A 9,192-nucleotide genomic window follows, 5' to 3' on the forward strand; every position below is an offset into this window, starting at 1 on the left:
AAGTCTGCAGATGTCAGAGTTGGAAAGGAACTTGGAACAAACCAGGCAGGAGCTCAATAGAGCACGCAGTCATACTGGCCAGTTGGAAGAGCAGTGGCACTCTCGGGAACAGGACCTTCTAATCCACTTAGAGGACAGCAGAGTGAAGGAAAAAAGACTAGAGGATCAGAAGCATAATTTGGAAGTTTGCTTGGTTGACGCCACGCAACAAATCCAAGAGTTAAAGGTAAAATAGATTAACCGGAAATATCTACAATAATCAGATTAAATCCAGGCAAAATTGGGAGGAGCTGAGGGCAAAGTGCGAGCCCTCGAGACTCAGCTAGCCCAATTGGAATCGTCAAAAAGAGATATTGAACAAAAACTCTTTAGCGTTGTGTCAACTCTTAGAAGAATAGGCGGAATTCAAATGGACGGCTCAGTTTCCATGCCCTACAGACTATTGAGCCCTAGCAGAAGGTGGAGTCCTGCCAGAGCTTCTCATGAAGAGAAAGATGGGGGAGCCATTGATGTTGATCCTGAAGTAGTTAGGAAGGGAGTTAGGAATTTAATGCAACAAGTCGCGCAAATTGAACGGGAAAGGGTACCTAAGATTAAACATTAACTAAGAACATTGGGGTTATTTGCTTTTATTTTAGGATGACTACAAAACTCAAGTGACCACAGTCAAAAAGCAACTGCAAGAAGCTCAAGACACGCAATCTAAAGGTGACCACAAGTTAACGAAAATTATGCAAACCTTGAGGACACTGCAAGAAGAAAAAGGGACTTTAGAGGCTGTTTTAGGACAGAAAAACATGGAACTGAAATCTCAAAGCGAGGCTCTGCTTAAAAAGACTGAAGAAGCGAAGCAAATGAGAGAAAAAGTTGTGTCGCTAGAGTTGTGCTTAAGTGGGGAGAGCGATCAAAAGCATCAATACGAGGTATGTCGCTATATTTCCTAAGAGAGCTAAGTCGCTAAACTTTGTTGTATTATAGGAGAAAATTGAGAAATTAAAGGTTGCATTAAATAGAGCAGATACAGATAAACGAAATTTGCAAGAAGAGTTAACCAGAACTGAAAGTCGGTCTACAAAATTGGAGTTGCAGAGAATGTCCGCGGAAGGGGATTTGCAGAGGCTGCAGATGATGTTACAGGAGAAGGATAACGCTATACAGGTAATAAAAAAAATGTTTTAAGAGTTTTAGTGATAATTTTTTTTTAGAAACTGCAAGAAAAATGCGACGTTCAAAGTAGATCAACGGCAAGCCTAGAAGAACGATGTGTCTCCTTAAAATCCACCATCGATCAGCTAAATTGTTCCCTAGAAAAAGCCTCAAATGGCGAGAGCGAACTGAAGTCAGAACTCCAAAGACTGCAAAGAAATTTGTACGAATCAGCCTCGTCTCAGCATTCAGAATCCGAAAGACTTAAACAAGTAAGAATTGCGCTCTTTTATTGTTAATAAATTTTAACTCGGAATATCTAGATGCAGAAGGCACTGTCCAATTGCGAAAATGAGCGCAGAATTTTGAACGAAAGACTTGAAATAACACAAAACAATCTGGCAGAAATGCGGCGCAATAACCAGATCCTGCAAGACCAAGTAACAAGACTGAATAACGAATTAGCTAATAATGAAGTCCAAAAATCTGCCCTAGAATCTCAACTTAGGTAACGTGTAATTCTAACTGTTAATTAAATTACAAAACAGTACTTACAGGTTAGCTCAGTGGCCTGCAGACACCCCTGCGGGAGCTCACCAGGAAGAAGAGCTACGCATGCAGTTACATTCAGTGCAGAAAGAGAGGAATGATTTGAGAGCCAAAGTTGACTCTATGAATAATAAGGTATTATTTGCTATTCAGACATTTTCTTAAATGAAAACTAAAAATCTTTCAGTTAAGGCAACTCGAAGGGGAAAATCGAAATTTGGAACGTCTCGCCTCGAAGCCATCAGGAACTTTATCAAAAACTAAAACTTACTTGCGACCGGAAAAATCTACTTACGATGGAGTAGATAAGTCTGCATATGACCGATCTGAGAAAACATATGAGAAGATTGAAAAGTACTCCCCTCTAGAAAAATATGACCGTTCCGGTCCTGAAAAATACGAATTGGATGCTTCAGTAACAGAACTGGATAGATATGAACAGGAAAACAGAGAATTACGAGTGAGAATTTCGAGGCTAGAAGCCGGTAAGTGAATTAACAAGCTTATATAGAAGGTAAATGTGTATATTAAGTGGTGTCGCTGTAGAATTGGCGGAAAAGGATGCTGAATTGGCAAGGCTCAGAACTCAGAGGCCTAGTTTAGATGCCAAATTTGACAGAGCTGAAATAGAGCGATATAGAGCGGCTCAGCTACAAGCCGAGCGATTACTGGAAGCAAGGGAGCAGAGTCACCGACAACAAATTTCTCGTCTGGAAAGTCAGGTAGGGGAACAACTTTCTTGAGACTTCGTGCATGACTTAATTCGTAATAGATAAAGCTGCTTCGTGACCAATTGAACGAAGAAATAAAGCGTCGGCAGCAATATGTTTTGCGTAGTACCAAGGCAGGAAGGGAAATGCAGCAGTTACGCCAAGCATTAGGAGACTCTTTGCGGACCGTGTCACAAGACCCTTCAGTGGACGCTTTGCTTTTGGAGCATGAAGCTAGAAAATTAGGTATTTAAAATTCCTTTTTTTTTAATTAAAACCTTAAGGTATTTTTTTCAGATAACACATTGTCCTCCACATCTAGTCTACCTCCAGCTTTAGGGCTGCCCTCATCATTGTCGTATCGACGTTCAATGACACCCCAACCTAAGTAAGTTTCGTTCATAAACAATGTATTTGTGATTTCTTGCGGTTGTTTACGCTATAGGCAATATTAGTTTTTAAGTCTAATGATTTTTGCCAGGTTCGGAGGACTAAAATAGTTCATTTAACCGTAGGGACAATGTTACTTTATTTATTGCCGGCGTTAAAATTCGTGTTAGTATACTTATCAACCTAAAGTACTTAATAATACAAATAGAATTGGCACGTAAATACTAAGTAACTTAATCTTAGCGTTTTGTACTTCTCCAGTTTTTTACCAAAGAATGAGTTAAGTCGTTTCTATAATTTTATTTTAAAACTAGGAGTTAGCTTTCCTTCGTTTGAAACCTGCTGACTTCGTATCCCCATGAGCTAATTTTTTTCTCGGCCATGTCTATAAAAATTTAAGGACTCAATGCTCTCATATAGGAGGTTCGACATTCTTAAATTTATAATTGATGATAATAGAAATTTGGTCAATTTAATAGTTATATAATATATAAATGAAAACAGCCCAGAAACATCACTGTGAACTTACCAGCTTTATTATTTAGTTAAAATCCAATTACCATTTTTTGAAGTCATGCAGTTCTAAAGTCTTCTGGCATTGATGAAGCTTTTTGACTTACATGAAAACACAAATATATAACGCTCTATAAAATATGCAGTTTTGCAGGTAACATAACGCGAAAATTCAACATCAAAAACCAACATAAATTTTGAAAAAGTATTCGAAATTTGAAACATACAACAAACAACAATATAATATGGCGGAATCGAAAACGCCGATGAGTGATTTTACGCTCCGAGTAGAGAGAGAGCTCTTTTATTTCATTTCCTTCTGTATACCTCAGAATTAGTAGGAGTGCGATAGACTGACGCTTCAATGACTCAGGTCTCCAATTAACAACCTGGTGTCGGAATCTGACTAAAAATTTTCGACCGAAAATTTGAATTGCTCCTCCTAATTAAAAAATCGTTTCAGCTTATCTTATCGTAATTTTCTTTGTATTCTTGTACAATTTTGTAGGAAAAACGTTTACAGTTTTGTATTGCTTTATTATATGAAAACCCTGCATTAGCAGTACAGATTGATGGTGTCAGTTGTTCGTGGAATTTTTAACTATTATAGATTCCTTCATAGCACATTACTATAATTGGTATATAGGCATAAGTGTACTTAACTCAAATACTGTATTATCCGTCCAATTGATAATAATACTCCTAGAATGAGCTTTAATATATTGTGTCACTGCTAAATACATTTGATGTTTTATTTCATTAAGAGTCAAATCATTAACATGTTTTTCACAAAAATTAACAATAACTGTCCGTGTATCCTTCCACAGTGTCGTTTAATACCATACTCATGTCGCCATTCCGATCAAAAACCCTCCAATAAACCCTGATGTAAATGGGGTATTGTTTTTCAAGAAATCCACAGCTTTCTCAGACCACGTCTTATTGTGGCCAATACTCAATCCATCCTCCACCGTTTCGGTTATTTTTTCCAAATTCTTATTAACCTTGGTCCAGTTAACTTTAATGAAACCGGAATCGCTGGCCACTTGCAACAAGATAATGCCACCTCCCACTGCAAAAGCTGTAGTCTTTGCTACTCGCATGGCCAAATATCCAGAGAACCATCCAGAACCAGCGCCGATCAGTATTTGCTTGGTGGCGTCGTTTTTGTCAATGTCTCCCACAAATCTGGAGATGAAGTTCTTGGCTCTATCTACCACTTCAGCCATGGCTCTGGAGTTGTGACTAGAATAACACAATAACTAAACCTATGTATCCATTATTACCTGGTGAAAATGATTAAAAACTAATTTTTGAATAAAACACTGCTGATTGTAATTGCTCAGTTTTAATGAGTAATAAATTTGAAATAGAGTTTACAATACTTATATATTCTAATACATAGTGTGAAAACAATGAAACTGTCTCATCCAACAAAAGCATGATTCTCATTTTAAAGTTCAAACAGATCCTACATAACACTTAAGTGAAGCAGTGGTTACATACAGCTACATTTTTACACTTGTGAGTATTCTTTGGCAAACCTCTTTAGGCAGATACCCCCACACCAATAAGGAGCCCCCCAACAAATCCTACAGTAAAGGGAGTATTTCTTTTAGTAAAATTAACAACTTTGTCTGTCCAAGAAGGGCTACGTCCAGTTATCGCTTGCTCTACTTTGTCGGCAATTTTATCGATCTTCCTGTTCATTTTATTGTAATTTACTTTAATGATACCTTGATCATTGGCTAGTTGCAGCAGGATAATGCCTCCCCCTACAGAGATGGCAACTGTTTTACCTGCTTTTACTGACAGGAATCCTGTGGCGAAGCCTGCGCCAGCTCCAATCAAAATTTCCTTAGTAGTGTCTGAGCCTGTAAGATTATGGAAGAACCTCGAAACTGCACCCCTGGCATCCTCAGCTGCATCTTTTGCCGCATTCGCGGCGTCTTTAGCTGCATTTGCTGCCATTATTTGATTTTATGTAATGGTATCTAGAATAGAGCACAAAAGTCAGCTAAAGATCTGGCTTTTGTAAGGCACAAGTCACAGCACAATACACACTAAATTTAAGAACTCGCGTTAATTCAGAGTAAGTAAAACTGTCCTATGGAAGTATTTTGTAACTTTCATAGGCGAATCAATACATTTTAAATATATAACGCCTTCTTTTCACAATTTAGAGCAGTCTTAGGTCCTTCCGACCCCTTTCTCACTTCTAAATCAATTTTTGGTCGTATCAGAATGTTCCTTTTTTAATATCAATTTATCTAAAAATATTGATTATTTTTGGAGGGTTTCCAAATAATGTTTTAAATGAAATCACATTTGAAAATAAATATAATTTTCACCTCTGCCCAGTTAATTGGAAATCCCCAATCAATGAAATCCAAGGTTATGTTGAAACTTTGCTTAAGAAACTTTCTGCATGAACTTATTATGTAGGACTTTAATGTACTTAGATTTAAGTGACAATAAGACAATTAAAAATAAACGATTTGTTAACTTCATCTAATTGTCTCACTTATCACTAATATGCAAACCTGGCTCCATTCAATCAAGTTTGATAAGTCTACCTTATCTAAATGTAAACTGCATTAACTGCATAGGAATAAGAAAATAATAAGTATCATATGTAATTACATTTGAATATTTGCAATTTACATATGAACATGCTAGTTGCATGGAGATACATACTATACACCGAAAAGTATGAACACTTGTGCTATTTAATGCAAGAATATCTGAGAAGTTAAAGCACTTGAAGGGATGCATGATTATAACTTTTTAGTCCTTGAAAATCTAAGTATATTACCAAAGTTATTTCATATTTGATTATGTTACACCCTCCTGATTTCCCTTTAATGTTCCTTTGTGACTTACAAGAGTACAAAAATGCCTTTTGGTCACATGAGAACGTCATTGAGCAGTCATATGATAAACTAGGACTTAAAACTTCAATATAAACACTTTTTAACTTACAAATTATAGGCAAATGTTGTACAGTCTGATTTGACAGAATACTGTGAGCCCTCTACTCAAAAACATATTAAAGTTAGTCCATCTTTGTATTTAAATGTTGGTTAGGATTGAGAAGCACGAATATTTAAGAAGAATGGTCAGTACTAAGATGTGAAATTTTTTTGAGGGTATTATACCGCTTCAAACCAATTTACATGATCTTCTTGGCACTTACCTATATATTGCTGAACCACTGAAGGTAACGATAATAGGTATATTAACAATGGTTTTAGTAGTAATAAAATTAGCAAAACAGTAGAAAATTTATTGAAATCACGCACTAATAATAGAAATTGGTCATAGAAAATAAGAAAATTGAACTTTTGACAAGCTACCTTTAAAAACAATTTGGAAACAATATTGACGTGACATTTGAGTTCTAAAGTGTCAAAAAATATGTCAGAATTTCGAAAAAGAAATTGCGCGTGCGTTTACCTTTGTCGCTAAACTTTTTATTTCACATTAAAGTAAAATCAGGGCAGAAAAAACTTCCACAAACAGATTTTCACACAATGAAAAATCTAAATAAAATTATCACACTTTTACTTGAAAAGGAGGTTATATCCAACGAAGCACCAAATATAAACCATTGACAAAAGGGGGCTCAGAGCAGTGATGTGCCGCATACTGACGGATTGCGCAAAACTTCCCAATACGAGACATATTTGCAAAGCAAATGTGAAGTTGCTATTGCACATCTATATATTTTTCAAATTATTTATTTAAATATACGGGATAATAATTTTGTTATAATAACAAGATATAACAACATAACTAGTTTTTTCATTGTTTATGTACTATTTAACTGAGTTTGTATTGCATTTTAAATAAAATTTACATCTGTTTTTCTCAAAAACTAATCGATATATTTTGAATCTCAATTCACATTTGAATGTAGTTTTAAAAGATTGTTGATTTGAGATGTCTCTTCACTCAAGTTTAAATTTTAAAAAATCGGCCATTTTGCGCTATCGGTGACGTAAGCGACATTAAAAAAACGATAAAACGTCAAAAGATAGTGTTTTCTGTCTTATTTAATGTTGCTTTTAAATTAAAAAAATATATATTTATTAAAAAGTTAACGAAGGGGCGGACAATTTAGAACCGCGTGATATATTTGAAAAACAGCAGATTATGAAATGTTGAACGCTTATTAAGTTAAGAATATAAGAGAATAGAGAAACGCATAAGTTTTTTTTTCTCAACGTATACTCACCAGTACGAAGCTTTTAATTTTGTAATTAGTTACTTTTTATATGTTACCACCTATTAACAGGTTACAAATTTGGAATGATGAGAATTATATGTTCTAAAGACAGGTAAACTTATTAGATATATCCACTGACAAACAAGCCATTTAATTTTAATGCGAAACAATAAAACTTAGCAACAAAGGTGAGCACATGCGCAGTTTGTTTCCAGAATTTCTAAGATACTATAATAATGTCATTCGAAGTTACTATAATTGCGCTATTGTTCACCCGGTGAACTTTTTTGTCTTCATTAATATTCTATGGTGTGAAATTCTGTTATAATTTTTTTCTAGCTTATTTATATTCCATTTTTTTTCCTGGTTGTTATTTTATACTGTAAATTTTTTCTATCGTAATTTAATTTCACTGCAGTTTTTTCTGCAGTGGGATAGGAACCTAATTCAGTTGCGTGGAAAGAATTGTCCTAGAGATGGCGCTGCGGATAATGTCAAATTTGATATTTTACTAAAGACGTATTTCACTGTTTTAGAAGTTCCGAAATTTGGTGCAGTGGAGTTCATCGTTCAAATTTCGAAAATATCTCTTTTTCTTAATTATTTTTGAGCCATTTGAAGTAAAGGTAGTTATAATGCTTGGTCATTTAGTGAAAATAACCATTCCCGAATATCTAAGCGGTCTTCCAGTTCCAGACTCCTTTGGAGGCTGGTTTAGGTTAGGATGTAAGTATATTTCGTTTTTGTCCAGTTTTAAGGTTCTAGAAATAAATAGTGCAAGTTCATTCACATCAACTATCAAATTTCTAATCTCGCAAAAATCCTAGTTGTGTGACTGCTCAACTTATGAGTTTATATAACATTCAATTTATTAGATGCAGATATAAAAATATTAGGCCAGGAAGGCTATTATATTAATTTTAAAGTATTGAATGTGTAGATATTAACGTTTTGCAATGACTTTTAGTCCGAGACTGGCTATCTCTAGTCCCTCCAACTGCCCTGGCTGCAGGTGTAGGGTACACCTTTTATTTGGCTTTCTGTCCAAAAGCCCAGAAAGCTCGAACTGGTAGATGCAATAATACCATCCAACTCACTAATCCCAAAGTTGTGGATACAATCGATGTTGAAGATATTACTGACAAGGCAGTTTTCTGCAGGTGTTGGAAGAGCAAAAATGTAACATTTAACAAACATTTTGTAATCATTATTTTTCATTTTCATTAATCTTTTAGTGGCCATATTGTGACGGATCTCATGCAACGCACAATAAGGAGACTGGAGATAATTTGGGGCCTATTATTGTCAAGAAAGAAAAGTAAAAATCTGTGATTTTAGAGGTTGAATTTCGGTAGGTGGTAACTAATATCTAAATGGAAGGTGTAATGTTTTATTTTTCTTTATTAGTTTTTTCTGTTATTGTTAGTAAGCCAAACAAAACTCTTAGATATTTGTGTAAATTATGCCTAAAAATTGTACATAAATTTATTTGAAATAAACATTATCTTGTTGGTTGGTTTGCTCAAATATGTGTTATAAGGTTTCTTTTAAAAGACGTTTGAAAATTAAGTAATCTGATTTCCTAGATAAACTATAAATACACGAACCGTATTTTCAAACTTAAAATTATTAACTAAAGTTCATTTTCTTTTTATT

At 34.9% G+C, this 9,192-nt stretch overlaps 4 protein-coding genes across 8 annotated transcripts in view; 2 read left to right on the plus strand and 2 right to left on the minus strand.

Moving 5' to 3' along the window:
• Positions 1-4,048, plus strand: part of Root (ciliary rootlet coiled-coil, rootletin) — a 57,766-nt gene extending 53,718 nt beyond the window's left edge. For all 3 annotated transcript variants that reach the window (XM_066300533.1, XM_066300532.1, XM_066300531.1), the window contains exons 18-28: positions 11-226; positions 275-583; positions 639-923; positions 979-1,158; positions 1,206-1,418; positions 1,470-1,654; positions 1,704-1,830; positions 1,883-2,180; positions 2,242-2,417; positions 2,468-2,651; positions 2,703-4,048. In XM_066300533.1, coding sequence (XP_066156630.1) covers positions 11-226; positions 275-583; positions 639-923; positions 979-1,158; positions 1,206-1,418; positions 1,470-1,654; positions 1,704-1,830; positions 1,883-2,180; positions 2,242-2,417; positions 2,468-2,651; positions 2,703-2,797 — 2,268 coding nt within the window. In that variant the 3' untranslated portion in view covers positions 2,798-4,048. The remainder of the gene's footprint in view (positions 1-10; positions 227-274; positions 584-638; positions 924-978; positions 1,159-1,205; positions 1,419-1,469; positions 1,655-1,703; positions 1,831-1,882; positions 2,181-2,241; positions 2,418-2,467; positions 2,652-2,702) is intronic.
• Positions 4,012-7,697, minus strand: LOC136349164 (FUN14 domain-containing protein 1-like). Of its 3 annotated transcripts, none has more exons than XM_066300545.1 (2): positions 7,546-7,697; positions 4,012-4,553 (listed from the first exon to the last, which is right to left on the minus strand). In XM_066300545.1, exon 2 carries the CDS (start codon positions 4,535-4,537, stop codon positions 4,154-4,156), a length of 384 nt encoding a protein of 127 aa, XP_066156642.1. In that variant the 5' UTR covers positions 4,538-4,553; positions 7,546-7,697; the 3' UTR covers positions 4,012-4,153. The 3 variants fall into 3 exon arrangements, with proteins under 3 accessions (XP_066156642.1, XP_066156640.1, XP_066156643.1); XM_066300543.1 differs by lacking the exon at positions 7,546-7,697 and adding an exon at positions 6,505-6,696; XM_066300546.1 differs by lacking the exon at positions 7,546-7,697 and adding an exon at positions 6,291-6,477.
• On the minus strand, positions 4,857-5,279 carry LOC136348961 (FUN14 domain-containing protein 2-like). Its single transcript, XM_066300161.1, has one exon. The coding sequence runs from the start codon at positions 5,277-5,279 to the stop codon at positions 4,857-4,859; it is 423 nt and encodes a 140-aa protein (XP_066156258.1).
• Positions 7,698-8,046: 349 nt separating the features above from the next.
• Cisd2 (CDGSH iron sulfur domain 2) lies at positions 8,047-9,063 on the plus strand. The gene is made up of 3 exons (XM_066300542.1): positions 8,047-8,262; positions 8,504-8,715; positions 8,772-9,063. The coding sequence occupies exons 1-3, from the start codon at positions 8,172-8,174 to the stop codon at positions 8,856-8,858; spliced, it is 390 nt and encodes a 129-aa protein (XP_066156639.1). The 5' UTR covers positions 8,047-8,171; the 3' UTR covers positions 8,859-9,063.
• The last annotated feature ends 129 nt before the right edge of the window (positions 9,064-9,192 follow it).

The sequence above is a fragment of the Euwallacea fornicatus genome, chromosome 36 (genome assembly GCF_040115645.1).
Source record: "Euwallacea fornicatus isolate EFF26 chromosome 36, ASM4011564v1, whole genome shotgun sequence".
Lineage (NCBI taxonomy): Eukaryota > Metazoa > Arthropoda > Insecta > Coleoptera > Curculionidae > Euwallacea > Euwallacea fornicatus.

Bases quoted from the DNA above. Each gene is read 5' to 3' on its own strand.
- Cisd2 (XM_066300542.1), top strand. From the start codon at position 8,172: ATGCTTGGTCATTTAGTGAAAATAACCATTCCCGAATATCTAAGCGGT. The intron at 8,263-8,503 runs GTAAGTATATTT...AATGACTTTTAG, and splicing joins AGGCTGGTTTAGGTTAGGAT to TCCGAGACTGGCTATCTCTA. The intron at 8,716-8,771 runs GTAACATTTAAC...TTAATCTTTTAG, and splicing joins GGTGTTGGAAGAGCAAAAAT to TGGCCATATTGTGACGGATC.
- LOC136349164 (XM_066300545.1), bottom strand. From the start codon at position 4,537: ATGGCTGAAGTGGTAGATAGAGCCAAGAACTTCATCTCCAGATTTGTG.
- LOC136348961 (XM_066300161.1), bottom strand. From the start codon at position 5,279: ATGGCAGCAAATGCAGCTAAAGACGCCGCGAATGCGGCAAAAGATGCA.